General features: G+C 43.1%; 1 protein-coding gene across 1 annotated transcript; it reads left to right on the top strand.

Annotated features, from left to right (window-relative positions):
* The first annotated feature begins 731 nt into the window (after nt 1–731).
* Nucleotides 732–23,038, top strand: LOC103186683 (aryl hydrocarbon receptor-like). Its single transcript, XM_042340425.1, has 13 exons — nt 732–811; nt 2,422–2,540; nt 3,441–3,625; nt 9,861–9,994; nt 10,461–10,550; nt 10,845–10,959; nt 11,572–11,580; nt 13,145–13,275; nt 14,822–15,024; nt 20,798–20,904; nt 21,377–21,518; nt 21,902–22,527; nt 22,623–23,038. The coding sequence occupies exons 2-13, from the start codon at nt 2,485–2,487 to the stop codon at nt 23,036–23,038; spliced, it is 2,214 nt and encodes a 737-aa protein (XP_042196359.1). The 5' UTR covers nt 732–811; nt 2,422–2,484.
* The last annotated feature ends 4,043 nt before the right edge of the window (nt 23,039–27,081 follow it).

The following is a 27,081-nucleotide window of genomic DNA, read 5'->3' as shown; positions in this document are numbered from 1 at the left end:
GCACTGCCCATCACTGCCATCACTGCACTGCCCATCACTGCACTGCCCATCACTGCCATCACTGCACTGCCCATCACTGCACTGCCCATCACTGCCATCACTGCACTGCCCATCACTGCACTGCCCATCACTGCCATCACTGCACTGCCCATCACTGCCATCACTGCACTGCCCATCACTGCCATCACTGCACTGCCCATCACTGCCATCACTGCACTGCCCATCACTGCCATCACTGCCCATCACTGCACTGCCCATCACTGCCATTACTGCCATCACTGCACTGCCCATCACTGCCATCACTGCCCATCACTGCCATCACTGCACTGCCCATCACTGCACTGCACTGCGCTCAGGGCTCACAGCCCAGAGAAAACAGTTTGCAATTAGGGGGAAGGCAGACAGACAGACAGACAGACAGACAGACAGAAGCAAACACAACTTTTGGTTAAAGGACAGAAAACAAACGAAGACAAGTTTGCGCAGTCACCTGTCTCAGGTGTGCGGCTCTCCCGGGATGAGGAGGAGCCAAACTGCGGAAGAACGAGCCGGAGGCTGCTGCACTCCCACGGTTTTAGCTACTTTTTTTAAAAAAAAATTGTTCCCGTTGGAATAATTGAACAATAACTGTTCTGTGTTGTTTTTTTTGCCTTTTATTTCGGTCATTTGTTTTGTGGAGGGTTCACAGCCTCAGTGCTGCCGCTGCTGCTGCTGCCGCCTGTGCACATGGACGTGGACACGATAAGCTGTCATTCACATTAGTTCAGCAATTTTTTTTTCTGCATTTGAAAATAACCTGGGGGTTTGGGAGGTAAGTCAGAGCGTCTGTCTCATTTATTCTGATATCTTGTGTTTCAGTGAGTCTTATCAGAGCGAACTGGATGTGTCCTGCACAAGTGCAGGTTGTCTGCACAATCTGAATGTTTAGTTAATTCTTGCATCAAGTCATTTAGTTAATTCTTACCTGACATGCACACGACATCTGGTGTAAATATACCTGTCTATATGCAAAGATTATTAGATGGGGAAAACTCACTGAGCGATGTTTGGAGTGTGCCTTAGTTGATGCTTCTCTCTGCACCTTCACAATACCATTAACATTTATAATGTATCTGAAGTACAGCTTTACATTTGTAAAGACTATGTTTGAGAAGTTCTGCCTTTAGGAAAAGAGGGGAATCTTCCTGATGGTAAAACATAACTGGTGTTTTGTTGTATCCACCCTCCTACCTCTCTGGCCTCCCTCATCCCAACCCTACCCCCCCCCCCCCCCACCCCACCATGATGCTTGGGTCTTGATCCCTGACTGTTCAGCGCCTTGGGACTTCCTACCGGCGTGAAAGGCGCTTTATAAATGTAATTTTTTTGTTGTTATCATTGTGCATTGCGATAAAACAAAACAAATCTTTTTTCGTCAAAATACAAAACGTGGGACCACATAATTTCTTTGAAATGTTTATGTCAGCCTGGCTCAGTTTGTTGCACTCTTTGCCTCTGAGTAAGAAAGTTGTAGGTTCAAGATCCATGTCTGGACTTTGAACTGGTAGTTTAGGTTGACACTGCAGTGCAGTGCTGGGAGAGAGGGCTACAATTGTCAGAGATGCTGTCCTTCTAATGAAATGTTACACTGAAGTCCTGTCTGCTGCTCAAGTGAACGTTAAGGATATAAATAATTCTTGCATTTGATATAGCACCTTTTACATTGGGAGGATTCTCAAAGTGCTTCTCAGAATTTACTGCAAAGTGTGTATTGTGCAGGTGAAAGAGACAGCTCCTGACCTGAAAGGCTTTATACAAATGCAATTTTATTACCAAGTACAATTTTTATGAGGAACCAAACTGCATTGTTATTATTACTTTCTTTCCCAGTAGATTAGTAATTAATGAGCCTTACAAAGGTCTGGGTTTTGTACTCCATAAAATACAGCAGTTCCTGTAAGCGGTCTCAGTTATTTCCTTTCATAACCTGCTTCCAGATCCTGTACAAGCAGAAGCAGGGCTTTAGCATCACATGTGCCATTAATGAAGCTTTCAACATTTGCGGATGTTCAAACTAATACCATCAAATAAATTTATTTCAGACTGAATATAATGCATAATTTTACAATGAAAATATTATACACGGTGAACAATGGTGCACAATCTAAATAGTAAACGAGGGGGAAAAGAAACACTCAAAGTGTGGATTTACACTTTTATGTTGGAATAGGGCTTTAATGCTGAAAAATCCTGGTGTCCTGGCCAACCTTTTTTTTCTTTTGTATGTTTGAAGTCCATGGCAGGATTCTCTAACCACCATTAAGAACTGTATTGGGAGCTGGGAAACTCCAACCCATTCCATATGGCAACAGTTCCTTGAATTACAAATGTTGACTCAATTATGTTTAATATTTAAAAACATTTATCTCCATGTTTGTTAAGGTGAATGACCACAGCCCAGGCTGCGTTCCTTTCAGCTAGAAGCAGGGTCGCAGTGTTGACGCCATGATCAATTCAAGTCTTTACGCAGTGCGGAAGAGGAGGAGACCCATGAAGCAAATGTAAGTCTTTGTAAAAGGAGTCCAGTGACTGGGCACGATTTTGGACCTGCTCAACTTCAATGTCACAACAGCCGAACACACTGCACAGTACTCTCTGTGTGTTCCCTTTAGTAAAGTCGCAATGTGATCAGTCAGGGTCTCAGCTCCTGATTTCTGTCCCGGGAAACTGCCAGCTCTCTTTAGAGACTAGAAGGAGGAAATAATGAAGACCTAGGACTTTGAATGCTAATGACATTATAGACCCTATCAATGGTCCAAATGTGCAATGCTGTGGTATGTGTAATAATTAATATTGACAATTACAGCCATTCACAGAGCCTTTATTCGGGAGTTTAGTAAGTTTTCCTCTTCTGGTGTCGAGTTCTGTCTATCTGACTTGTTGGTCTGCAATGCCATGGCCACTATTTGGTTACTCTGCCCTCAATGTACCCAGGTTAGGAGTTGAGCTGAGCAGGGTTCAAATCTCACACTAAACACCAATGAGTATCCAAACCAGACCCATCATTTGATCCATCTGCACACCACCTATTGTTAACCCAAATCCTCACAATATCTCCTGTGACAAATTCCTCATCAATACTCTTTGATCCTCAAGGATAGTCATGCAAACACTTTACTGCTTTGTGCAATTATCTACTGTTGAATTATCTCTCCTGCCCGAGCAAAACCAAAATTATTTTGTCAATGATTTGATAATCTCAATCTCCACTTTTCCCATATGCTCTGATGCTGTTCTGAGAGATGTATCCAGTTCAAGCTACCATATTTAGGTGTTTATATAGATCTACGTTATTATTTGCATGCTGATTGGAGCACTTTGATTTTAATTGATTTAGTTGTAAAATTCTGTATTGTTTGTAGAGCTGAAATTACATTGTCCAATTTTCTCCTGCTTGGCAGAAAGCCCTCATCTCCTGAAGGAGCCAAGTCTAATGCATCCAAACGACACCGGGAGCGGTTGAACGCTGAGTTGGAACGACTGGCAGGTACGCTGCCATTTCCGGAAGAGGTGATCTCCAGACTGGACAAGCTGTCCATCCTCCGGCTGTGCGTCAACTATATGCGAGTCAAGAGCTTCTTTGAAGGTATGGTCTTTGTTGTTCTCCCCTGGGCTCGGCATTTGGCTCCTCCACTGTTAAGCCCTCTGAGGTGTTACCCTGCATGAAAAGCGCTATGTTAATACACGTTGTTGTTGATCCTCAGCTTTTTATTTTTGCGCTGCATTGTTGGAGGTGCTGTCCCGTGGCTAAGGCAAAACTTCTCAAAGCGCTTTATAAAATGTAATTAATTATAAATGAAGTGGATTTATTTGTGACAGCGCCATCCCATTGTGAATTGACTTATGGTGATTATACTTTTGCACCTTTGCATGTGTCTTCCACCTGACAAACAACACGACTCAGACTGCCTCTAGTTCCAGGGAAAGAGTGTTTTGTTCTCTTAGATAAAATCCCAATTATTGTTGTTAAACTCGCAAGGAAGATTGAGGAAGTTCCACACATGCCTTCTGTAATCTACAATCAAAGCGGACTGGTCAGATAAGTGTGTATCTTGGCGAGTGGTCCCTCATTGCATGACTGCCTTGTTTATCACAAAGTATTGCTCATTGATGTTTTAAATCTTTTCCCCCTAATAAGTGGATATTTTGTTTCACCATAAAACACACAGACAATCCACTTTACAATATATTCTGTGAAACGCTTTGAGACTTTGCAACGACTTGATAAGGCATTATATCAAATACAAGTATTATTACTATTGACGGGACTCTCTTGCCTCTGCCTGACTGAAGGCTGTGGAGGGAGAAGATGTCTTGTGTAATCCCAGGTAGGAGTGACCGTCCTTTGTGTAACAGCTGTGATTACAGTGCAGGTCACAGACAGTGTGCGAGCAGGTGTGCAAGACACTCTTGTGTGGAAATGGCACAGCCGCCCTGCTTTCTTGTCTCCTTTCAGTAAATGCATTCAATCAAATAGTCACTAATCCTATAATAATAATTATAATTAGTATAATTATTGTTATCTCTGTCTGAGGATTTAATCTATGCCCTCCTCTGTGAAAATAAAATTTTATTGTTCCATTCTACCAGCCGAGGGCTGCAGTGTAGAACTTATCATTGACAGACCAGGATGGGGCTAGCCTCTATCCATGAATTGCTGAGTTATCATGTTTCAGCTGAAGACAGTGATGGTGGTTTGATGAATGATCAGTTGTCCTTCATGCTCACTCAGTAACTGCAGTGGAGGTTTGACAAAGTTCAGTGCAGGCCATCTACCGGTTGGTCTATATTACATCTGCTGCCTGTTTTGTCTTGCTTGATGTCCTTTCGCTATCCATTTTGTTTGGGATGTGGACATTTATTAGCCTGAGAAATTATCTTCCATTGTCCTGGGGAGGTGCTGGATGAGCTCTTTAAACCTCTGAAGTCCTTGTGGCATTATGCTCCCACAATCATGGTTCAGTAGGGATTCCACAATACCAAATAATGGTTTATTTAGCCACAAGTTCATTGTAAATCAGTTGTGAAGCAGAACTGGGTCTGACTATTGCACATTGAGCTTTGAAAATCAGAGTTCAGATCAGAGGTGACTCGCTCCCAATATTGCTAAACAGGTTTGGAAACCAAACATTCCCAGATGTGTATATTGGAATACATTGATGAAACAATCACTGTTCTTGGCTCTCTAATCATCTGTAAACAATAAAGCAGTTTTTAAATAGCGTCAGGGGGAAATTATCAGCATTTCATGATGCATTCCTGGTGATAGTTAATGAAAAATGTGAAAATGTGCTGAATTTCTTCCTGTCAGACAGTAACCACCAGCTTACACTCGCCCATCAACCTGTGGCCAGCAACTTGACATTTGCACTTACTACCATGTGCAGTCATCGAGACAGATCATTTGATTTAAAGTTGGAAGTGTTAACCAACTTCATTCAGTGGGTTTCCTGAACTGAGTAGTTGAAATACAGCTGTTCAACCAAGCAGTGCTGCTCTGCTCTGAACCCCAGGTTTGGACCTAAAAGTTGTGGCTGGCTCGGACTGTTTGAGGGGATGGTGGGGAGAGATGTAGGAAAATTCAGTTTCTATTTGTCCGACTTGAGGCTTAAATGCGGAGGGTAACAGGAAACCAAAAGCCTCATGTGCGTGTGAGAGACGTGTTTATTTATCTCTTGCGTGACTGCAGTTGATTCAGACTGCACCGAGCGCTTAACAAGGGAATGTGTTGATGCGTCATCACCTGGATGTGGTGGGAGGGTCTGACTCTTGCCCAGGGATAGGTGAGGCAGTTTGAGTGCTGGCAGTCGGCCAGGGTTTTGGTGCCATGTGAGGAGTACAGATATGAGCCGCACGCCACTTTCATTTCTCTGTTAGCAACTCTGAACCAGGCATGTTTTGTGGAAAGGAATCTGCTAATTGAGCAATCGGATGCTGTTGCAGGTTTTGCAAAGAATGATTTTTTTCCCCTGGCACACAAATATGAGTGAGCCGAATACAGGTCTCACGAAAGGTGGACTTCAAAAATTCCATGATCCTATTTGAAAAAGGAAGGGCGTTTCTACTGATGCTCTGACCAACAATTCCTCAGATAAAATTCATTGCTGTTCGTTGGACTTTACTGTGCGCAAAATAGCTGCTGTGTTTGCCAAGAAATTGAGTAGTTACACTTCACAATATGTGCTGACAAATTCCTTTTATGCGTTTTAATGCTTCGGGTGATTACAATAATTATTAAGCTAATGCTACACTCCTAGTCTCTATCAGAAGATGGATCCACCCCAAACTGAACGGCTTCAGTCGTTTAAACCAGGAATGAGTTTATCAACCGAGTGATTAAATAAATCAAAATTAGAAACAAAAAACATTTCGCACTAGTAAAATGTAAAGGGGTCTTCGATATTTAACTACAAACTGATTAAAAAGAAATGGAGGTATTGAAGAAATGCACGGATTATTACAAATGGTGGTGTATGTGGCAAGCTCATTTTTAGCATTCTTTCAGGAAAGCGATGTGCCTTTAGGAGTAGCTCGGTGTTGTGCACAATATTGGGGTAAAAACTAAGTGGTAAAATATTTGCTTCTCTCTTAAAAAATCCAACTTGATGTTTGTTTGATGTTTTTAAAAATTCGTGGGCGATTTGTTCAAAAACGGAATGCCCTGGTCCAATACCAGTGAGCCTACCGAGGCCCCACTTACCATCGCTCAACCTTCACACCACCGTAGGGCAGAGATTTTCATCGTAGGGAAAGTGGCCCTGCAGAAGCCACTTCCTCTCTGGGTTGGAGGAAGTTATTATGAGGAGATAAAACTTAAATGAGTGTTACTTTGGCTATTGCGAATACACAAACTTTAGAGATAACAGCCACATGGTTATTGTGCTACTTTCAAGCCAAGGATTCCACCTGCACAGTGTTTGTACTGCTTTATGGTGCTGCACTAACTGATATTTCCTCCTCTGTTCAATTGGCCTCATATTTCACTGTTTACTGGATGTTGCTGCTCAGATTAACTGCTATTTATCAGCCGGGCTCAGTCAAAAGTTGTGGTTTGAAGCATTGGACTTTGAACTCACGTAGTTGACATTTCAGCAGTGTTGGGGGTATACTGCATTGTTGGACATGCTGTGCTTCCGATGAGACATTAAACCGAGATCCCGTCAACCTGCTCGGGTGGATGTTAAAAATCGCAACGCACTACTCAAAAAGGGGAGGTTCTCTCAATGTCCTGGCCAGCAAGCCCCAGACAAAATTGGTCATTCACTTCATGGCTGATTGTGAGATATTTCTGTATCAATTTAGAAGTCACAATCAGCTACAAAATATACTGTCACTACAGTAAATCCTGTGAAGCGCTTTGAGTTGTCTTCCTGATGTGAAAGATGCTAAATCAGATAGATTACATTTGTGGGTTCAGGACAGGATGAGCTGAGTCAGTAAACAGCCACATCTGCTAACAGGAGAAGCCTGGGGTGGAACCGGTTAATAACTAACTGGAATAGACACAATACTTCACAACTGCAACCGGAGCCTGAATATCTACCTGGCACGGGAGTCGAAGGCAAAGTCCGGAGGGGCTGCTGTAACGTACAACAAAGGCAGATCGGTGCTCACATCTGTTGTCTCAGACATGCACTTCTTTATTGGAGGTTAGTTCCTGGGATGAGGGGACTGACCTATGAGGATAGGCTGAATAAACTGGGGCTATATTCTCTAGAGTACAGAAGAATTAGGGGAGATCTTATTGAAACATATAAGATTCTTAAAGGGCTGATAAAGTAGACACTGAGGGTCTGTTTCTCCGGTAGGAGAATCTATAACCGGGGATCACAGTCTGAAAATTAAGGGTCAGCCTTTTAGAACAGAGTTGAGGAAACATTTCTTCACTCAGAGGGTAGTGAACTTATGGAATTCACTCCCCCAGAAGGCTGTAGATGTCAGTCCTTGAACATCTTCAAGGCTGAGACTGATAGATTTTTAAAAAACAGAGGGATTAGGGGATATGGGAATAGGGCAGGTAATTAGAGTGCGGTCTGAAGATCAGCCATGACCTTATCGAATGGCGGGGCAGCTCGAGGGACCGAATGGCCTACTCCTGCTCCTAATTCTTATGTTCTTATGTTATACTAATGGGTTTGTATTAAATCCATCTCATCCGTCTATGTGAGAGGGGATTAGGAGGAGTGGAGTCTTGTGTGGAGTATAAACTGTTGGAGGCTAATTGGGCTGAACTAGTATGTATAAATTTTGTGTATATATATATAATATATAAATACGTATGTGTGCCTTTCTATGTGATTTTGCTAATTCTGACTCGTGCTTAACCATCCTTGATTTGATATAGCGTCTTATCATGTTGTCTATCTCTCAAAACCCTTTAGAGAGTATACTGTAAAGTGGCTTGACTGTGGATTTTATGGGGCAAATACTGCAGCCAGTTGCACACAGCAATGTCCCACAAACAGCCATGGAGTGAGTGATCAAATTTATTTGGAGAATTGTCGGTTAGGACACTGGGTCAAACTCCCTTCTCTTTTCAAGTAATGCCATGGGATCTTTGACATCCACCTCAACAGGCAGACGGGACCACGGTTTAAATGTCTCATCCGAAGCATTAACCCTCCAACATTGCAGTCCCAGCACTGCATTGGAGTGTCATCTTAAAGTGTGTCCCAATGTAGGGCATGAACCCACAGCCTTCTGACTCGGGTGACACATCGTGCAGGCACCCTCCACCTCCACTGTATCTGATCCAAGTGGCACCTATTCCTTTGGAGCCCTGTTAATGGATTTTGGCACGACATTCAACTGTGGAGGGGATCAAAACCGAGTCTGATCCTGTCCTCACTCAATCTGCAGCCTCCAGACGCAGAGAAAAGAGTGCTACAGACCGGTTGAAGGGATATGGAGAGAAGATTTGGCGGAAGGTTGTAGTAGGCGGACCATGGAATGGTCTGTGATGGAGTGGGTTTGATGGGTTGAAAGGCCCCTGTTCCTATATTGCTATTGTACAATAAGAAATATTATCATTTGAGCTGCGTGCATCGCATAACTGGCCTCTGAATTGCCCTGAGCTTGGTTTAGCTGCTGTCCTCATGCATTCTGAAAGAGCTTAGGAGACTTTGATAACTAGGTTCAAACAGCTCTCTTTGTCACGCTATCTACATCTGTTCTGACTCACCTGGCAGGCATTCGTGGTCTGATTGCACAATCATTCTGAGAAGCTCGCAGAATTATTGTGAAGCTCGCAGGCTTTATAGTTCAGAACTGCTGACATATTGTCTAAGAATTTGATTATATCTGAGGATTCTCGTGAGAATGGTTGGAAGGTATTTTCTGGTCAGCAATACGATATAATAATCCCAGTTCAAAACCGCCATAAGGTTTGCCTCTTATCGATCAGACCACGCTTTCAATCGTCTTTCCCCTCCCACCCTCTTCAGCTCCCACCTCCCTCTTTGAGTGCCCACCCAGCAGTGTAAAGCTCCTTGAGATGTCCTCCCAACGTGAAATGTGCTGTATAATGTATTTTATAATTAAAATCTGTGTGAGCGAGGTTAATGCTGGCTAAAATTTTAACTCCCTCTGCCATACCCCATGCCATAAACAGCCATGACGTGAGTGACATGACCAATTTTATCTCAGGATTTGTCAGCCAGGACACCAGGAGAAACTCCCTTCTCCTCAAGTAATGCCATGGGATCTTTATCATCCACCTGAACAGGATGTTTGAAGTTGAGCTGGCGCTGGCCAGGCTCCCTGGGTAGGATGAAGCTACTGTCTCTCTGTTAAGTATCTTTTTTTCCTGCTTCTCTTTGCAGTTTCTCTACCGAATCCGGCCAGAACGCCAGCGACCTCTGTTAACAATGGGCATCTGGACTCCACCACAAGCCTGGCACCGGCACCAGCCCCTGGCCAGTCTCCAGACGTACCTGAGGGAGACCTTCTGTTGCGGGTAAGCTTGGGTCTCTTCAGCCTTTGATTCAGCCATTGTAATGGTGTCATGCATTGAGTTATTTTGGAATGTTGAACCATTAAGTGTCCACTATCAGCACATGGCCATTGCTGTCTTGTGACCACTTTTCAGTGAGTTTACTTTGGCCTGGTCATGTTTGTCCACCCAGTAATAAAGGGGAGTGAACATCCACACATAGGGCTCTTCTAGTCTCTGTACCTTCATCTAGAAGGAGGTACTAAAGTGTGAGTAGGGTGCTGTTTTAGTAGAGATGTCCAATTCCAAGCTACAGACCGAGATTACCAAAACGGAAAGAAGTTGAGATGGTCTAACCAGAGACTAGTAATGCTCTACGGAAGGGTATCCTGCTGGTTCTTCTTGCACTTTAGGGGACTTGCCTAAAGTGAACACAGTTGGATGACCTTTTGGGAATTCTACACTTCATTGATTCACTCTTTTTCTGCAGGCCCTGAATGGCTTTGTGATGATCATAACTACAGATGGGCTGGTCTTCTACGCTTCATACACCATTAAAAACTACCTGGGCTTCCAACAGGTGAGTGCCGAATCTTTGTCTCCAATAAGGAAACTGTTGCTCTTGTGGGAGTCAATCCAAAGCATCTTGTCTATACCGCTCAGGGCTCTGAGATACTTCCCTTTGGGAAGGGCACTACATAGATGCAATTTGTCATTGTATATTGTTGTAGGTCAACTCCAACACTAGATACCTTGGACTGAGATGCATTCTCTGTGTAGCTGCGACATATAAATCATTCCTCCTGAGACATGTTTCTACTTTGCATGTTGCATTTCTTTCTGGTGAATGAAAATGGCATTTGTTTTGTTTCAGTCGGACGTGGTTAATCAGAGAGTGTTTGAGCTGATCCATGTGGAAGATCGTGAGGACTTTCGCCGTCAACTCCACTGGGCGTTTAATCCACCTCCAACTAAACCTGGACCAACAGGTAGGGAAGACACTGTCCATTTTATGGCACCCTCTTCACAGATATCTGGCAGTGTTTTCAATCCAAGGTGTAGTCATTCCCACCGAGTTCAAAGTCCTGATGTGGGATTAAACCTGATTAAACCCAAAACCCACAATCTTCTGACCCTGAGGCAATGGTACTACCAAGCTGTCACCTGTAGAGACAGGAAAGGCTGGTTTAGGGTTGGTAATAGATCTTCTGGTCAATAACTTGAAGAGCTATTGATATTACTTAAGATTTTAATTGAAATGAGCTATTAAAGTGAGATCACACCTGCGTGTTCAGGTGAATGTTGAAGATCCAATAGCGCTAATCGAAAAGGGAAAGTAGTTTCTTCCGGTGCCTGACCAACAATCTCCCTGATAAAATTGGTCATTCTCTTCATGGCTGTTTGTGGGACAATGCTGTGTGTAAATTGGCTGCGTACAAACAATCGATGCACTTTACAGAAAAATCTGTGAGGTGCTTTGAGGTGTTTCGATGACTTGATATGGAAATATATTAAATGTAAACATTATTAAAACTGGAACTGTGATTTGAAAAGTGTGGTCTATCCTGTCCTCTGAACTCTCAGCCTAAACTGCACTGCAGAACCTCAGGGTGCAGACAAAGGGAGGCTTTTGTTGTAGGCAATTTGAACATTAGCTGATTCATTGAAACTTAAATTGCCTGGATTTGCTTTGTTCCCTTTAATACATGCTTTGACAAAGCAGGGATTGTACCTAATCTCTCATTGAGAACACAGATGAGATGAAAGCTAATGTGCCTGGACACGAGTTAGTCTCTCCCAAATGTACCAGTGACTTTTTAGTGACCCTGCTACTATTTACCTTTTGATCTTCAGGCAGTTTTTGCCAATGCACGAAACATGCTTGACTTGTTTTTCTCAACTTGCTCCCAAATGGATTGTGTGAGCAAATGGAGACGGAGCCACTGTTGACCTCTGTGTTTTCAGAGCAACAAGCAATCTGTGAGCTTGGAGCTTGTAGATTGTATTTTTGTCTGCATTTGAAGGACTTGGGCTTTAAATTTATACCAGGCATCATACCAGGAGCAGCCAGCTTTAAATTCTGACTGCTCCTGGTATGACATTGCATTCTTTAAGTAATGGCATTTCACATCTTACAGCTATGTCTGGGGCTAATCTCCATAAAGTTCAGAATGAAACCAGTCCTGCAGCAGGTCTGAAGTCTCAGCTCCCATGAACAGGAACCAATGCTCTGATTCATACCATAGCATGGGTTATTCAGCAAACAAAACGCAAAATACTGCAGATGCTGGAAATCTGAAACAAAAACCGAAGTCCCTGGGAACACTCAGCAGGTCAGGCAGCAACTATGGAGAATGGAAAGGAAAGTGTACCCTTCAAAGAGTCGTGGACCCGAAACATTGACTCACTTTCCTTTCTCCATAGATGCTGCCTGACCTGCTGAGTGTTCCTAACGACTTCTGGGTTATTCAGTGTTGACATCTGTCAAGCTGCTTCCCGCTTCCCATTGGGACTTTGGCTTGCAGAGTTAATGAGATGAATGCCCTCCCATGAGAAAGTGACTCACTAGCAGGCTCACAAATTCTCTAATGTGTATGGATTTGGTGAAGAGTTGGCTGTGCGAGGAAGCATATCACAGGAAAACTAATGGGCAGACACTCAATTGCAAAGTCAGGTCATTGGCATTAAAACCATTTCTTGTTGTTTTCTGTTGTCTTTTAAAATAATCCTCACGTTTGACACAATATCTCGAAACATCTTCAAGGGCTTCACAGTGACTTGCTGTCAAGCGCAGTGACTGGGTATTTGTAGAGAAATGAAACAGCCAATTTGTGCACAGCAGTGACCCACAAATGGCGATGAATGGAATGATCAATTTATCATAATAAATAAATAATCCTTGTTTTTGATGAATCTCCATGCTCATCAGGATTATGTTTCAAAGTGCTTCACAGGATATACTGTAAAGTGTAGTGACTATGTATTTTGTAGGCAAAATACACAGTGATGTCCTACAAACATGGAGGGGATTTCTTACCGAGGTCAGGTGTAGTTTCAGCAAGAATTGTGCTCATTGAATGTCCATGTGTACAATTACCATTTTAGACGATTGTACAGCAGCCCTCAATATTGTTGCTCTGCTAATATTTTAACGTCTTCATGCATTGCTTGTAGGTGCAGGTAATTCAAATCAACCGCCAACTTTGTACGAACCCAATCAACTTCCACCGGATAACTCCGAGTTTCTGGACCGCAGTTTCGTCTGTCGCTTCCGCTGTCTGCTCAACAATACCTCAGGATTTCTGGTACTGTATCTGCTGGTTTATTTTATCAACGTTTCCACTGGTTTCATGTTAAAAGGTGCATGTTTTTCAATCCCAAAGCGGAAGATACAAAAGCAAGGAGGCAAAGTTGTATTTTCACAAGACCTAGGCTCGTCCCAATTGGAACATAGAAACGTATAATTTGTCAGATGAAAAAATACCAAGGTCCATCTAGTTCACCTTCTACATCCTGGTAGTCACATGCATCAATAATAATGGAGATGTTGACTGATCATGGCAATCAATCTATCGATTAGGCAACAACAGACTCAGGCATGAGGTGAGGAAAGCCAACCAGTGGTGGAAATGTTTTGGAAACCAATGTTCCAAAGTTACCTGTTTCTCCCAAGCAAACTACATGTTTCAAGTTACTCCTATGCTGTATCTGACAATATTTTCTGAAAAATCATTTAATTTGCATTTGAATAAATGACAATGTCTGCTTCCACCATCTCCCTAGGGAGCCTGTTCCCTAGATTTACCACTCTCACTGAAATAATGTTTCTGAAAGTTAGTTTTAAACTTAACCCCCATTGAAGCACAGGCCTTGTCCTCTGGTTTCACTGTTCTGGATAAGCTGAAACAGCTTGTCATGGTCATTATCCAGGCCCTTCAGAATTTAAAAAATAAGTATCATGTCGCCACTCAACTTCTTTTCGAGTGTGAACGTACCCAGTTTACTTAATTGCTCCTCATAATCCAGTCCACTGTATCTTCTCAATCGTGCAACATCCCTCTTGTACTGGATTATAATGTTCGGATAAAGAGAAAATATGTTCAACCTTTCTCTTGTGGTAGCCTGGCTCAGTTGGTATCACTTTTGCCTCTGGGTTAAAAAGATTATGAGTTCCATGTCACTTTGAGCTCCGAGTCTTGTCTAATGTCTAGTGTAGTACTGGGAGAGCGCTTACCCTGTTGGAAGGTGTCATTCTTTGAATGAGCCATTAAACTGAGTTTCTGTCTGCCCGTAAAACAATGTAAAGAGAGAAGGGAATTTTTCCAATGTTCCTGCCAAGACTACTCGTTAGTTCACCTCAAGGATGTCTGCAGGACTTTCTGGTGTAAATTGTTGCTGTGTTTGCAAACAAAACCATCAACAACAAAATTACATTTGTGTAGCGCCTTTCACATCGGAGGACGTCCCAACCTGCTCACTCTCTCCACTCACCGGGCTCCGGCCTGCTTCGCGTCCCCCACCTCACCGACCATACCAGTGGCAGATGGGCCTTCAGCCACTATGCCCCCACCCTCTGGAACTCAATCCCGCAGACCCTCCACCTCGCTGCCTCCCTTACCTCCTTCAAGACCTTTCTCTTCGACCGTGTTTTTGATCACCCTCCTTTCCCCCCTGCCCTCCACCCTCCCCAATCCCAACCCCCAGCTTGGGTCTGAAACACAGACTGTCGAGTGCCTTGGGAAAACCAGTAACTGCACTTGGGCAGGGATGGGTTGGATAATTACTTGCTATAAATGTGCAAGCTGCTTCTTGTGACGTGCAACCTGTAACTGTTGTTTTTAATACCATCAGGCATTGCATTTCCATGGAAAGCTGAAATTCCTGCACGGACAGAACAAGAGTTCGGAGCTGGGTGTCTCCCTGCCGTCCCCTCTGGCCCTGTTCACCATCGCTGTCCCTGTTCAGCTGCCGTCCATTGTCGAGGTCCAAGAGAGAACCCTCATCTTCAGGACCAAACACAAACTTGATTTCACACCTCTGTCGTGCGACACAAAGTGAGTTTGGCTCCACTCTTGCTTTCACTTTCAGCTCCGGTTTCTATCCTCCCCGTCATAAATCTTCTAGCAGCTTTTGTTTGAAGGTGCAATGTGGCATCGTGGAAATCAGCACGGAAAGAGGCTGGTTATGTGTGCGTGTGCGTGCTGTGCTGGCTTTCTGCTGGAGCAAGCGTAGAACGTGAGCGTGGATATTCTTCATTTTGTTTTAAAATGTAAGATCGCCCTAGAAATGCACCAAACACTTGTTGTCAATTTTGAATCCGGTTTTCTTTAAAAGCCGTGTATGGAAAACCAAGCTTTCAAATTAAGACTGAGTTTGAGACAATTCTGCATGATCTTAAATTTTAGGATGAAATGGCCTTGCAGGGTAAGACAAGGAGAATTTCAGTGCAATCTAATAATGGGCTTTGATTGCTCACTGTACCTACAGAAAGTCTTTGATAAAAGACCTACTACATACTTTGTAGAACAAACATGATGAAGATTTGAAAGTACTCACTGGCCGTCTGTTCTCCACGACCTGCTCAGGTTTCCATGATAATAAGAATCCTTGCATATGATATAGCACCTTATATGTTCTGGACATCTCAAAGCGCTTCACAGAATATTCTGTAAAGTGGATTGGCTGTGTATTTGTGGGTGAAACACAGTGGTTGGTTGCGCACGGCAATGGCCCATAAACAGCTGTGGAGTGACTTTATTCTATCCAAATTTATTAAGCCTTGGAGCTTTGATTCACCAATGATGCAATATTCTTTCTGGCAAATATAATGTCATCCAAACCCCAATTGGTCCTCGTCCGAATTACCTGTTCTATATTTCCTTCTCCTGAAGACTTGAAGCCAATGATTGTGTTGTGTTTTTTGAAAACTAAAGTACTTCCTAATTCTTCATTCAATAGTTCAGATCAACTCATGGTTTGTGCTATTGTTTGACCTATATTCACTGTTGTTCTAGCATTGTGCGGCATTGTACTGTTCTGATGTTATTTCCAGAAACAGACTGCTAAGTACACCACCAGTTGTAGTGATTGCAAGGCTCCAGCGCCTTTACAGAGTGAATTGATTGTATCCCTGTGAGCTTGGTACATTGTAATCACTGACTCTCACTCAAGCTGCTCTCAGTTTGAATCTAACTTTCTTGCTTTGAATTCTATGTTGTGTAATTTGAAACCATTAGTCGATTAGTCTCTTTGAAGTCTTCAAGCCAGTTTTTGCATCCACACACAGTAAGGAAAGCCAATGTTTTCTTATCTACAACTGTACTGCAGCAACAACAGCAATATTACATTTGTATAGTGCCTTTCACATCGGGAGGGCGTCCCAAGGCGCTGAAAGCCGGAGAGTATTCGAAATGTGAAATTTACCTTGTGACAACTCAAAAAATATAAATTTGGATTTTTTTGTGCTCATACATTTAGACTCTTGTTTCCAAAGTGATGTATGTGTGCCTCCTCCTTCCTGCACTGCTGTGACCACACCAAGTATATATCTGAATGAAAACCTTTGATAATAGGACCAATAAAATAGTCTTTGATATAGAATCTGACATTGAAATGGCTCAATGTGCTTTACAGTAATTACTGTAAAGTATAGTGACTGTAGTTATAGGTGAATGTGGCAGTCAATCAGCACACAGCAATGCCCCACAAACAGCCATGAAGTGAATGACCAATTTTCTGGAGGATTGTTGGTTAGGATACTGGGAGAAACTCTTTTCTCTTTTAATAGTGTCATGGGATCTTTAACACCCACCTGGACAGGCAGGTGGTTAATGTCTCATCTGAAGCACAGCACCTCTGACACTCCCCCAGCACTGCACTGGAGCGTCAGTCAAGACAGTGAACCTCAGTTCTTTCTGTGCACAGGTGTAGGCAATGGTTCTGGTGCTCTACTTAAGTGACTTTCATGCAGTATGCGGGACATTTCATGCTCTTGCGCATTTTTGGAAGGTGACTGACAGTGAATTGTGGTGTGTTGTGTTAACTATGGAGCTGTGAACATTCCCTAACAGTCTTTAACACTGAGGAAAGGCTGACATTAGTGAAGTTAGACAAATGTGGGAGTTCCTACTCCTTTGGCATTGGCCCAACAACACACGTTAATGCTGGAGCTCTTCTCAGATATACAGTACAGCCGATTCTCCCCACATTATGTGGCTGAAGGCAAAATTGCCCATCAACCGTATTGTATCTGGAAGATCATCTGGCTGCTGATCTTCTAGATAGGGAGGGCTGACAATGACCAGGTCTCTGCTCCTGATAGGTATCCGTAGCCCCCTTTCCAAATGGAATGAACTTGGGTCCTGGATGTCTGGAAGATTGGACCTCGTTTTGATGTCCCTCAAACTCCTCAATGGTCAAACAACCTCCTGACTCTCTGTTTTAGGCTCGCACAAGAATGATCACTTTAGAGAGATACAAAGTGCCCACTTTCATCATTAATCATTAAACCTCTAGAATTATACTTTGTAGCCCACAGCGAACAGTCTCATTCGTGTGTAGTCAATGACTGATAACTGATGAACAGAATCATTTATTTTAAATAAATTATTTAATACCCCCTTCTTCTCCTCCCCCCTATGAAATATACCACAATAGTTCTTTGAGATAATGTACATCTGCCCACAAAGATAAAGAGGAATTTATTAGTGACTCTTACGTATAGCTTGCCCACTGTTGGACAAAAGTGGCTTAGGTGACAAAGGTGCTTTCGTCCATTTGATCCCATCTTTCTGGAATCTTAGGTCTTTCACCTTCCTGTTACAAATTCAATCTGCTTCTTAAACAACCGTTCAGTATCCTTACTGGTAACCCTATTCCACCTGTTGATTATACTCAGTGTGAAGAAGCACTTCTTGTAATTCAGGTCCTAGTGTCTGGCTTAAAATTGCCCTTTACAACTTTAAACCTGTGCCCTTCTTATCCTGTCTTGTCACAATATGAAGCGAACAGGACTTACCTCCCATTTCCCCCCCATCGTTCATGTGCACATAGATACACAGGTATACTGCACAGGCCATGCACGTGCAAATGTATGCACACATATTACATGACGTGTAATACTGGGGAATTTTCAGGCGGTCACACTGCAGTCTGTAATTTCCCTCTTCCTGGATCGTGATAAACATTTTCCAAGTTTTTAAATCGACTACTTCTCTAGCTGGATAACTGATGGGTTTAGGGTTGTAAAGGATGTGTGGATGGATACCAGGAAGTATTCTATTAAGCCAACTCTTAATTTGTCAGAAAAAAGACGCTGTGACTGTTTTTTTACCAAAGTTGGGACTTTTGCTTTGTTTCCCACACCTCAACCTCTCTGGGGATTTTCTTTGGGATTTTCAGTCCTGCTGCTTCCTGGAAGACAACTACAGTAGTTGTTGTGTGATTCTGAACCTGTGACAATGGGTATCAGTCATTGCTCCGTGTGAATCTGAGAGATTAATAATTGGACCAAATCCTGTTCTTGATTTACATTTCCTCGTGCCATGTTGCCATCTAACAGCATGGAAATCACTACACTGATCAGATAATAATACAGTATGTAAACTAGCTCTGCTTTGGCACAGTGTATCGCCACGGTGCCAAAGAAACATTGCCCCTTTAAACGTCTCAGCCCTCTTTTAGTTGTCTTTGGACTGAAAACCCTTTCGCAGCTTCACTTCTCGCTGCTTTTCACTCTTCATTCATTTCCCAGTTCTGTTACAGGAGGACTGTAGACCCCCCCACCCCACCTCTTCTCGAGCAGGATAAACCTGATTCACACAGTCTGGGGGCTACAAATCTGCATCCCTCACCAGTTAGCGAGCAGAGTCTGGCTCTCTTAGAGTTGAATCTTTCTACCGAAACATAATATTCAATCAAATTACCTTTTTATCCACTTTTCACATGTCTTGGACATTTAACTCCTTCCCCTCCCCCCAACACCCTCGGAAACCTTGCCCAAAGTACCATTGCTCATAGGTGCACTTGGTCAGCAGGGTATCTTGCAGCCTGCAGTTCCCTGGATACACTCTTGAGGGTGCTTTAGTTCGAGCCAGCTGGGCGTGGAGAAGGAAAACATTCTCAGAATGAGAAGATGATTAATGGAAGACCTTTACAGAACTCATTACTGACTGCTCTCAACAGTTCCTGGCAAAAAGAGTTAGACCTTTCTGTGTATTTACTGTGTGTGTGTGTGTGCATCTTAATGGATGCTTTTACACACTGATGTGTGTAATTGGCTGCCTCGTTTCTCCCACAAAATATACATTCACTTCCCTTTACAGTGTATTTAGTCTGTGAAGCGTTTTGAAATGTTTTAATGATGTGATAAGGCACTATATCAAATGCAAGGATTTTTGTTATTTTACCCCATGGCAACTGAGCAAGAACGCACAGGTTCAGGCATATGAAGGTCAGTTTTAGGACAGAAAATTCTGGTTTACTTTTTCAATCCCACTTAAAATTTCTACACCTCCTATCAGGGCCCTGAGCTTGATCCTGTCCTCATATCTCAACATCCCACTAAACATACGGTCTTTACAGTATTTCACAGTGTATTCTGTGAAGTGCCTTGAAATGTCTCAAAGACATATTAAGGCGCTATATCAAATGCAAGTATTATTATTATCCAGCAGGGGTCTAAGACTAGAAATCATCGTCTGAAACTGTCGCTGAGTTCTGCACTTCCCACCCCAGTAGCATTGAGACCCACTCACCCTCGCTTCCCAGTGCACAGCACTGAGACCAACAGCAGTGAACTCAGCTCGGGCAGACATTGAACTCAAGCGACCCGATAGGCAGTTTGACTGAATTTACAACATAATCACGATAGAAGCTCTTCCTAATTTTCTTAAATCCAGTGAAAATAACTTGCCCCCAAAACCAAAATATAGCCTAGCCTTATCCTTAAAAAAAACTAGAAGAAGCATTTTCACAGTGCCTTATCACACCCATCGCAACATTGCAAAAGTACTTACTGTTAAATGAGCAGTGACAAGCAGTTTTTTAGGTTAAAAAAGGCAGCCATGTGTTGTATAATTGATTAACATAGTTACAGGGTCCAAAACTACTCAGAAACCTGATTCTACAAGTTCAATTTCAACGTAGCAACGGCTGATTGATTTACTGTCACCGTGTCCTTTTCTCCCCAGTGCTGAACAGTCTGAATTCTCTCTTGCTGGTACAGGAGGCAAATGACCAGTGTTGGTGCTGCCAGTGTGGCTTATTAGAGTGACGCTAGCCTGCTGTCATTTAATACCACACCCCCCCGCCCCCACCCCAGACCCACATGCCACTTTACTCTGTCCGTGCAATTTGCTGTCGTGCGAATGATTTTGCAGTTGCGTGCAGGATGAGACTGTCAATGAGCTGTGGTCAGAGGCAGTTTGGAGCCCACACGCAACAGTCGTCTCCTGTTTCTGCATCACCTCCGTGACACACCAGATGTTCGTGACTGGAGATGCACCATGATTAGATCAAATATTGCTGCTGCATGTCCCTTTCCCCCTGCTCCCCACAATATGAGTGTAAACTCCTGGTCTGTGCTAATTAGCTTCTCTTAACCCGGGCAACAAAGATTTGTTACCATTGTCCTAACTATACATCAGCTAGGAAGAGGGGAAATCAATTCTGGTTTCTGATTCTTCTCCACTGACTCTGGTGCCCTTTCAGTGGTTGTGATGTGAAGACCCTGAGCAATGGGGAGGGGGGGGGGGGGTGGGGGGGTGCGCTCTGTGCACTTCCTGAGCTGACAGAAACTTAGATGTAAAATCATCTTGTCCTTCACAGAACCCGGCTGGTGCTGGGCTGGACTGAGGCGGAGCTGCAAGTGCGCTCTGGATACCAGTTCATCCACTGTGAAGACATGATCTACTGTGCTGAGAGTCACATGAGGAGTAAGTGCTGTGATTTTTTTTTGGTTCTTCTCATGTGTAGGAGCAGTCCTTACCCTGTGGGGTCAAAAACTTGGAGACTTCAGAGTGTGTGTTGGGGTACCTGCTGGAGCTTAACCGGCTAAAACCACTGCATAGCTTGCCGTTGAAAGCACTGCCTGGTAAACTTCCCGCTGCTTGTCCAGCTAGAGTCACCCTACCAGTTGGAGCTTTGGCTTGCAGGTTTAACTGGACAACATATGTGACGTGTTTTAAATTCAGTAAGGAATTTCCCTGTGTTAGGCAGTGGTGTAGAGAAGCACCATGTTCTTTTGGGAGAAAACAATATCACGTCAAACAGCAAACATGAGCAGTTCTCAATTGGTGAGGTACTGGAGGGCACCCATTGCAGCCTTCTCCTGGTCTTTATGTTTGGGGGAAAACGCATGTGTTGTGATATTGTTCCCGACTGTTCTCTCTGCTCCTCTGCTGTCAGTGATCAAAACTGGGGAGAGCGGCATGATCACCTTCAGGATCCTCTGCAGGGATGGCCGCTATCAGTGGATACAGGCTCTCGCCAGGATTGTGTACAAGAACAGCAAGCCGGACTGCATCATCTCCGACCAACACCCTTTAACGTAAGCTCCGCAGGCACGTGTGTGTACGGGGTGAGGGGAAAGTGACCGGGAGAGGAGGTGGGGGTTGTGCACTATCCAGGTAAATGAATTGGATTCCAGGAAAAGGCGAAGCTTCTCTTAAACTTGGTATTTGGTGCAGCGCCTTGTCATGTCTTCAAGTGCTTGTATGTTACTCTGAAATATAACTATTGCTTCTCTGTAAGATTCAGACAGTTTGAATTTACTGTATTTCACAATCAAATTCTTGAATAAGAAATATGAAACTACTGAGAATTTCTAATGGTTTAGAATTTTGATAATTACACATTTTTTGTTAAGAAATCTATGTAAGAGTGGAGCAACTGAGCCCACTCTCAATCTGCCCATCTCGTCTTGTGTTGCAGAGAAGCAGAAGGAGAAGTACAGCTGCAGAGAAGGCTGAAGCAATGTGGTGTGTTTGCGTGGCCCAAGGCAGCCTCACTGTATGCGACCCCCAGTGTCGTTCCTCCTCAAGCCCATCTCAGCCACAGTCGGGGCCAAGACATTAAAACTGAACAGGGACAATTCCAAGAAGAATGCACCCTACATTCCATGGAGGAGAAAATCCTGGATGAAGTCACGGACATTTTGAGAACTTCAGAACTGCTGGAGCTCCCACATGGAGAGGAATTCCCAGCTGCACCGTGCAACAGAGGAGTAGCTAAAGGAGTTATCAGACCAATTGATGCAGGGAATTACGGGGAAGCTTATGTGGCCACCAATACCCTTGACACTGCATTGGGCTTGGACGCTGTTGTTTTGGAGATGCTGAATGACTATGGAGTGACTCAAAAGGATTTGGAAGCAATTCCTCAAGATGAACAGACAAAACATGTGAATTTTGCCACTTTGAATGGTGACGATTCTTTTCCCAGTGACATTCTCTCTGTGATTGAGTGTCCAATGTCATCCTTCAATTCATCCACAGAAAGCCTGAGCTCCTACACTGAGGACCCCTCGTTTCCATTGGAGAGTGGTGGGAAGCAAATTGGTGAGTCTCGTTCAAGCCTCAGCACAGGTTGGGTGAGCTCAGGTATAGGTTCTTTGGACAACAAGTTCTGTCACCTGTTTGGCCTCCAAAAACAGAAGCAACCTTCTGCTACCAGTCACCTCAAGTCTCCAACCTCTCGGACACACACCTGCAGATCAATGCCTCAGATTACATTCCTAATTCTACATATTTCATGTCTCAGTCCAGCATGCGGTTGACCAGACCAGTTGAAAACAGCAGCCGATCATATATCCATCCTCCTGCTCTGAACCTGCCATCCATCAAAGTAACCAATGCAAACCCCCAGCTAAACCTTTTCAATGGCCAAGCGAGTTGTTTGCATCAACCAGGAATTGTAAAGCCACCTTGGTCCTTGTCTGGTGAAGATCCACAGGGGTCTGACATGGTCATCCCCTCAGGCTTCCTCCCAAAAGATGTCATGAGGTTCATTGCCCCTACTGGGGCTCAGAGTTTGCTGTGCGCAGGTCCGTCATGGGGTAGCGTCCAGTGAAAGGTCAGAGGTCACACCCATTACGCCTTTGTGTCACCAACTCTTTAGCTTCTCAGACTTTCAGTTGTCCAAGCTTTCACTTGTCTAATACAATTGCAATCACTCTTGAAGAACCTGATGGCTATCAGTTAATAATGGGCCAAGTTTATATCTCCTGTGGTACAGACGTGGAACAACAACCACAAATTACATTTGTGGAGCGCCTTTTACGTCGGGCAGATGTCCCAAGGCAACAGTGGACCTTGCCAAAGGCTGTGGAATCACAGATCTCTAGGACCACTGTGAATAGACGATGAATAAATAGGCAGACAGCAGAGCCAAGCTGTTTATACACAAACACTGTTGCTTCCTAAATAAAGGCCAGCATACGTCAATCTTTCCCTGTGAGGATTTGAGGCTTGAAGACTTAACTCCGAACCTTCAAAATTGGAAAGTTGTTTTTTTTACTGTAAGGAGAGATGAATGAGAAGATGCAATGCCCCATTTTGTTGTACCCAGTGGGGCGATCTTTGGAATTGCCAGGATGTGCTAGGCTCGGGAAATTAACTCAATGATTCATTGGCACAAAATGAAGAATGTTGAGTATTCTTCATTTAATTTCACCTGAAAGACAGCAGTCACATCAGATCCTTCAGGGAGTGCTGGAGAAGGGAGGACTGTGATGAACAACAAGAACAACAAGATTCCATTTATGGAGTGCCTTTCACGTCGGGAGGACGACCCGAGCAGTGGGGAAATGGTCAGGGTGAGGGGAGGGAAGGGAGGGAGCAAGTAGGGGGTAGAGAGTCGAGCCGAAGGCTCGGTCAAAGAGAAGATGGTGTGTCTCCAGGATTTACCCTGCTCTACCAGGATAGGGCCTCAACTCCTGGAACACAAAGCTTGTTATTGTGCACAAAGTGACTTATATCAACTCGTTTCTTTTCAGACAGCAAAACTTTGTTTTATTCTAGCATTTCTTTGACCTAATAATTTGCTCAACTGGTTAATAATAATAATCCTTGCATTTGATACAGTGCCTTATCACATCGTTGAGATGTCCCAAAGCGCTTCACAGAATGAAACTGTAAAGTGAATTGACTGTATATGTTGTCTCAAAAGTCTGCTTTATTCCTCCTAAACCAGAAGAGATTGGGTTTAAGGCTGCATGTAAAGAATAGCTCCCTGCGCTATTTGATGGATTAAATATACCCCATTTCACGGGCAGATAAAAGCCGTGACCTGGTTGCAGCAGATGTGGAGCTCGGCTCCTGTTACACCAAAGGCTTTGCAATGCCTCATTCAGCACTTAGCGGTGCTGATGTCATTCAGCCATTAGGCTGGCAGGATCTTTACTGCCCAGCAAACGCCTGTGGATGGAAATAGATTTCAGGATCACATCCTAGCCGTTAAGTCGCTACTTGTGCCATTTGATCAGCAGGTTTATTGTCAAACAATTGATGAGATACAGTGGACCAGATGCAATGTTAACCTCGTCTTTCCGAGGGAATTATCACTGGGAAATAGAGATTAAAATGCAGCGATTTGAATTACCTACATCTTACTGAAAAACGTTGACTTATATAATAGAATCAGTGTATTTTGTCTGAATTCTGTTTTTAGACTGCATGATATCAAATAGATTAATGTCTTCAGCAAAGATGTAAGATTCAGCAATAGAATTTTTTTAGTTGTGTTATAATCTCCGTGCATAGCAAGTGTTCAAGTGTGAATTTAAAAATGTGGGCTTGGTGTGCCACGGATAACCTTTTGTCACAGGAATATCCCATATCTGATCTATGTGGTATTGATTGATCATAGTCTGGAGAGTTGTTGGGCATGACATTGATCTCAGTGCTTCCTTAGGTCATGAAGGGGGGAAAATCAGCTAAGATTCCCACTACAGATCACTTTCATAGGAACAGGAGAAGGCAATTTAGCCCCTCTAGTCTGTTCCACCATACTATTAGATCAGGGCTTACCTGTACCTCCACTCCATTTACCCACCTTTGCTTCATATCCCTTATACCGTTACCAAACAAAAATCTATCCACCTCAGTCTTAAAAATTTGAATGGATTCAGCGTCCACAGCCTTTTGGGGGAGAGAATTCCAGATTTCCACAATGCTTTGTGTGAAAAAAGTGCTTCCTGATTTCCCTCCTAAATGGCCTAGTTCTAATTGTAAGATGTTGCCCCCTTGTTCTGGATTCCCCCACCCGAGGAAATAGTTTCTCTGTGTCTACTCTACTGAATCCCTTCATTGTTTTAAACACCTCAATTAGATCACCCCTCAACCTTCTAAACTCAAGGGAATATCGAGTGACTGCTCAACAGTGTACCTAGAGTCAGCTGAGCTGCAAAACTCTACTGCCTTCAAATAGTCTGCTGAACTTTCCTAGCTAGGCTCTCACACAGAAATGGTGACAAAGGTGTAATATAATAGTTTGTTTGGCTCAGCCCTAAGTCTGTGACTACTTGATAAGAGCAAAGATTGCCAAGCCACCAGAGAGTGAGTCTTCCGGTTGCCAGGAAGTTGGAGTCAGAGGGTGGAATGTTGTGCTTTAGGGTGATGAATTGGAAAAAAAATACATTTTAAAAAATAATGTATAGAATTTTCTTTCTATTAACTAAACCACTTCTAATAAAACATTAGAAAACAAAGGAAAATAAACAAAGATACCTCAAACCACAAGCAACTTAAGAAAAAAAAGTCTACTAAAACTTCATAAATAAATGATGAGTTCAATACATATTTAGAGTAGACCAAGTAATTAATTATTCATGCCAAAATCCTAATCTTTTCAAGTCTTCTGTAAACCATATAAATGTATTGCCAAAGAAGCAGCTTCAAGATGGACAATAGCAGAAAGCTTCCCTAACATTGCTTTCAATGGTGAAACTCCAACAGTGCTCCAACACACACTAAGGGGTCCCCAAGCTTTAGCTCTTGCTAAGATGTTCTAATAGTCTCCAAAACTAGGTAAACAGGGAGTGAGAATGTGCATTCCGTGGAAATTTCGGTGTGTTGGTGGCATACATGGAACTCTGTCTGGTTTGAATACTCTTTAGCGTGTTGATTGTTTTCTGCGGGTGTCAGACATTTGTCTGACCCTCAAAAATATTGTATTGAAATTGGTCCAATGGGATCGAGTGGAGGTGTTTGGTGCAGCTTGGATCAGGTATATTCCAAGTACAAAACTGGAATTACTCGAGCTGGATATTTCAGGTTTACAAGGTTGCCACATGTTTTTTTTCCAGCTCACCTACTGAAAATAACCTAAACGAAATTAGCCTTACATCAATGTAATTATAATTATCTGCATTGTAACTGCAGACTGATGAAACTTAGTTACCGATAAATCTGATCCTTCATAAAACCATAAAAAAATCAATGCATTGTGACCTTTCAGATGTGCAACATTACACTTTGTAGCAGCTTTATACAGTCAGATTAAAGTGCATTCATTGTACTTTGGAATGTTCCCAAATGTTCACTTTCGCCCTGTATTTGTTCTGAACAATTTAGGGAATAAACTTGAAACAAAATCAATTATTCTCAGTTGATATATTTGCAGAAATATTTCCAGGCTACAGAGAGAGAAAATGAGAGAAAGAGGGGAGAGAGAGAGAAAGGAAGAAGCAGCAGGGTAGAAAATTGGTTTGGATGAAGACGCCCATTAGATCTCAGCCTTCCACCCACAGTATCAAGCAGTTTTATTCAATGAGTCCAGTGTCCTGGCCTTGACAGCTTTGAAGAGAAAACGATAGCCCCATCATATTCTGTATGATGCAGCACCATAAATTCTAATAGATTGATTCCTCTGGTAGAAAAACAATCACAAATCAATAATCTAAAATAAATAATGCTTGCTTTGAATATAGCCCCTATAATTCTCCACCCACGCAGACACATCTTGTCTGTGCCCTTCCTACTCCCCATACCAGTATTTACTGAGTCATACAGACTGGCACAACCACTGCTCTGTGTGGAGTGACAGTAAACTCAACGGTGAGTTATCAGGGAGTGCTCAGTTAGGCATATGTATAAATATGTAAATAAATGCAG

Source organism: Callorhinchus milii, unplaced genomic scaffold, assembly GCF_018977255.1.
Source record: "Callorhinchus milii isolate IMCB2004 unplaced genomic scaffold, IMCB_Cmil_1.0 Scaffold14, whole genome shotgun sequence".
NCBI classification, from domain to species: domain Eukaryota; kingdom Metazoa; phylum Chordata; class Chondrichthyes; order Chimaeriformes; family Callorhinchidae; genus Callorhinchus; species Callorhinchus milii.
Note: the sequence above shows the minus strand (reverse complement) of the source record. Positions and strands in the feature narration are given on the sequence as shown.

Coding starts and splice junctions, on each gene's coding strand:
- LOC103186683 (XM_042340425.1), top strand. CDS start 2,485: ATGATCAATTCAAGTCTTTACGCAGTGCGGAAGAGGAGGAGACCCATG. Junction 9,995..10,460: donor AGGGAGACCTTCTGTTGCGG/GTAAGCTTGGGT, acceptor CTTTTTCTGCAG/GCCCTGAATGGCTTTGTGAT. Junction 20,905..21,376: donor TGCTGAGAGTCACATGAGGA/GTAAGTGCTGTG, acceptor CTCTGCTGTCAG/TGATCAAAACTGGGGAGAGC.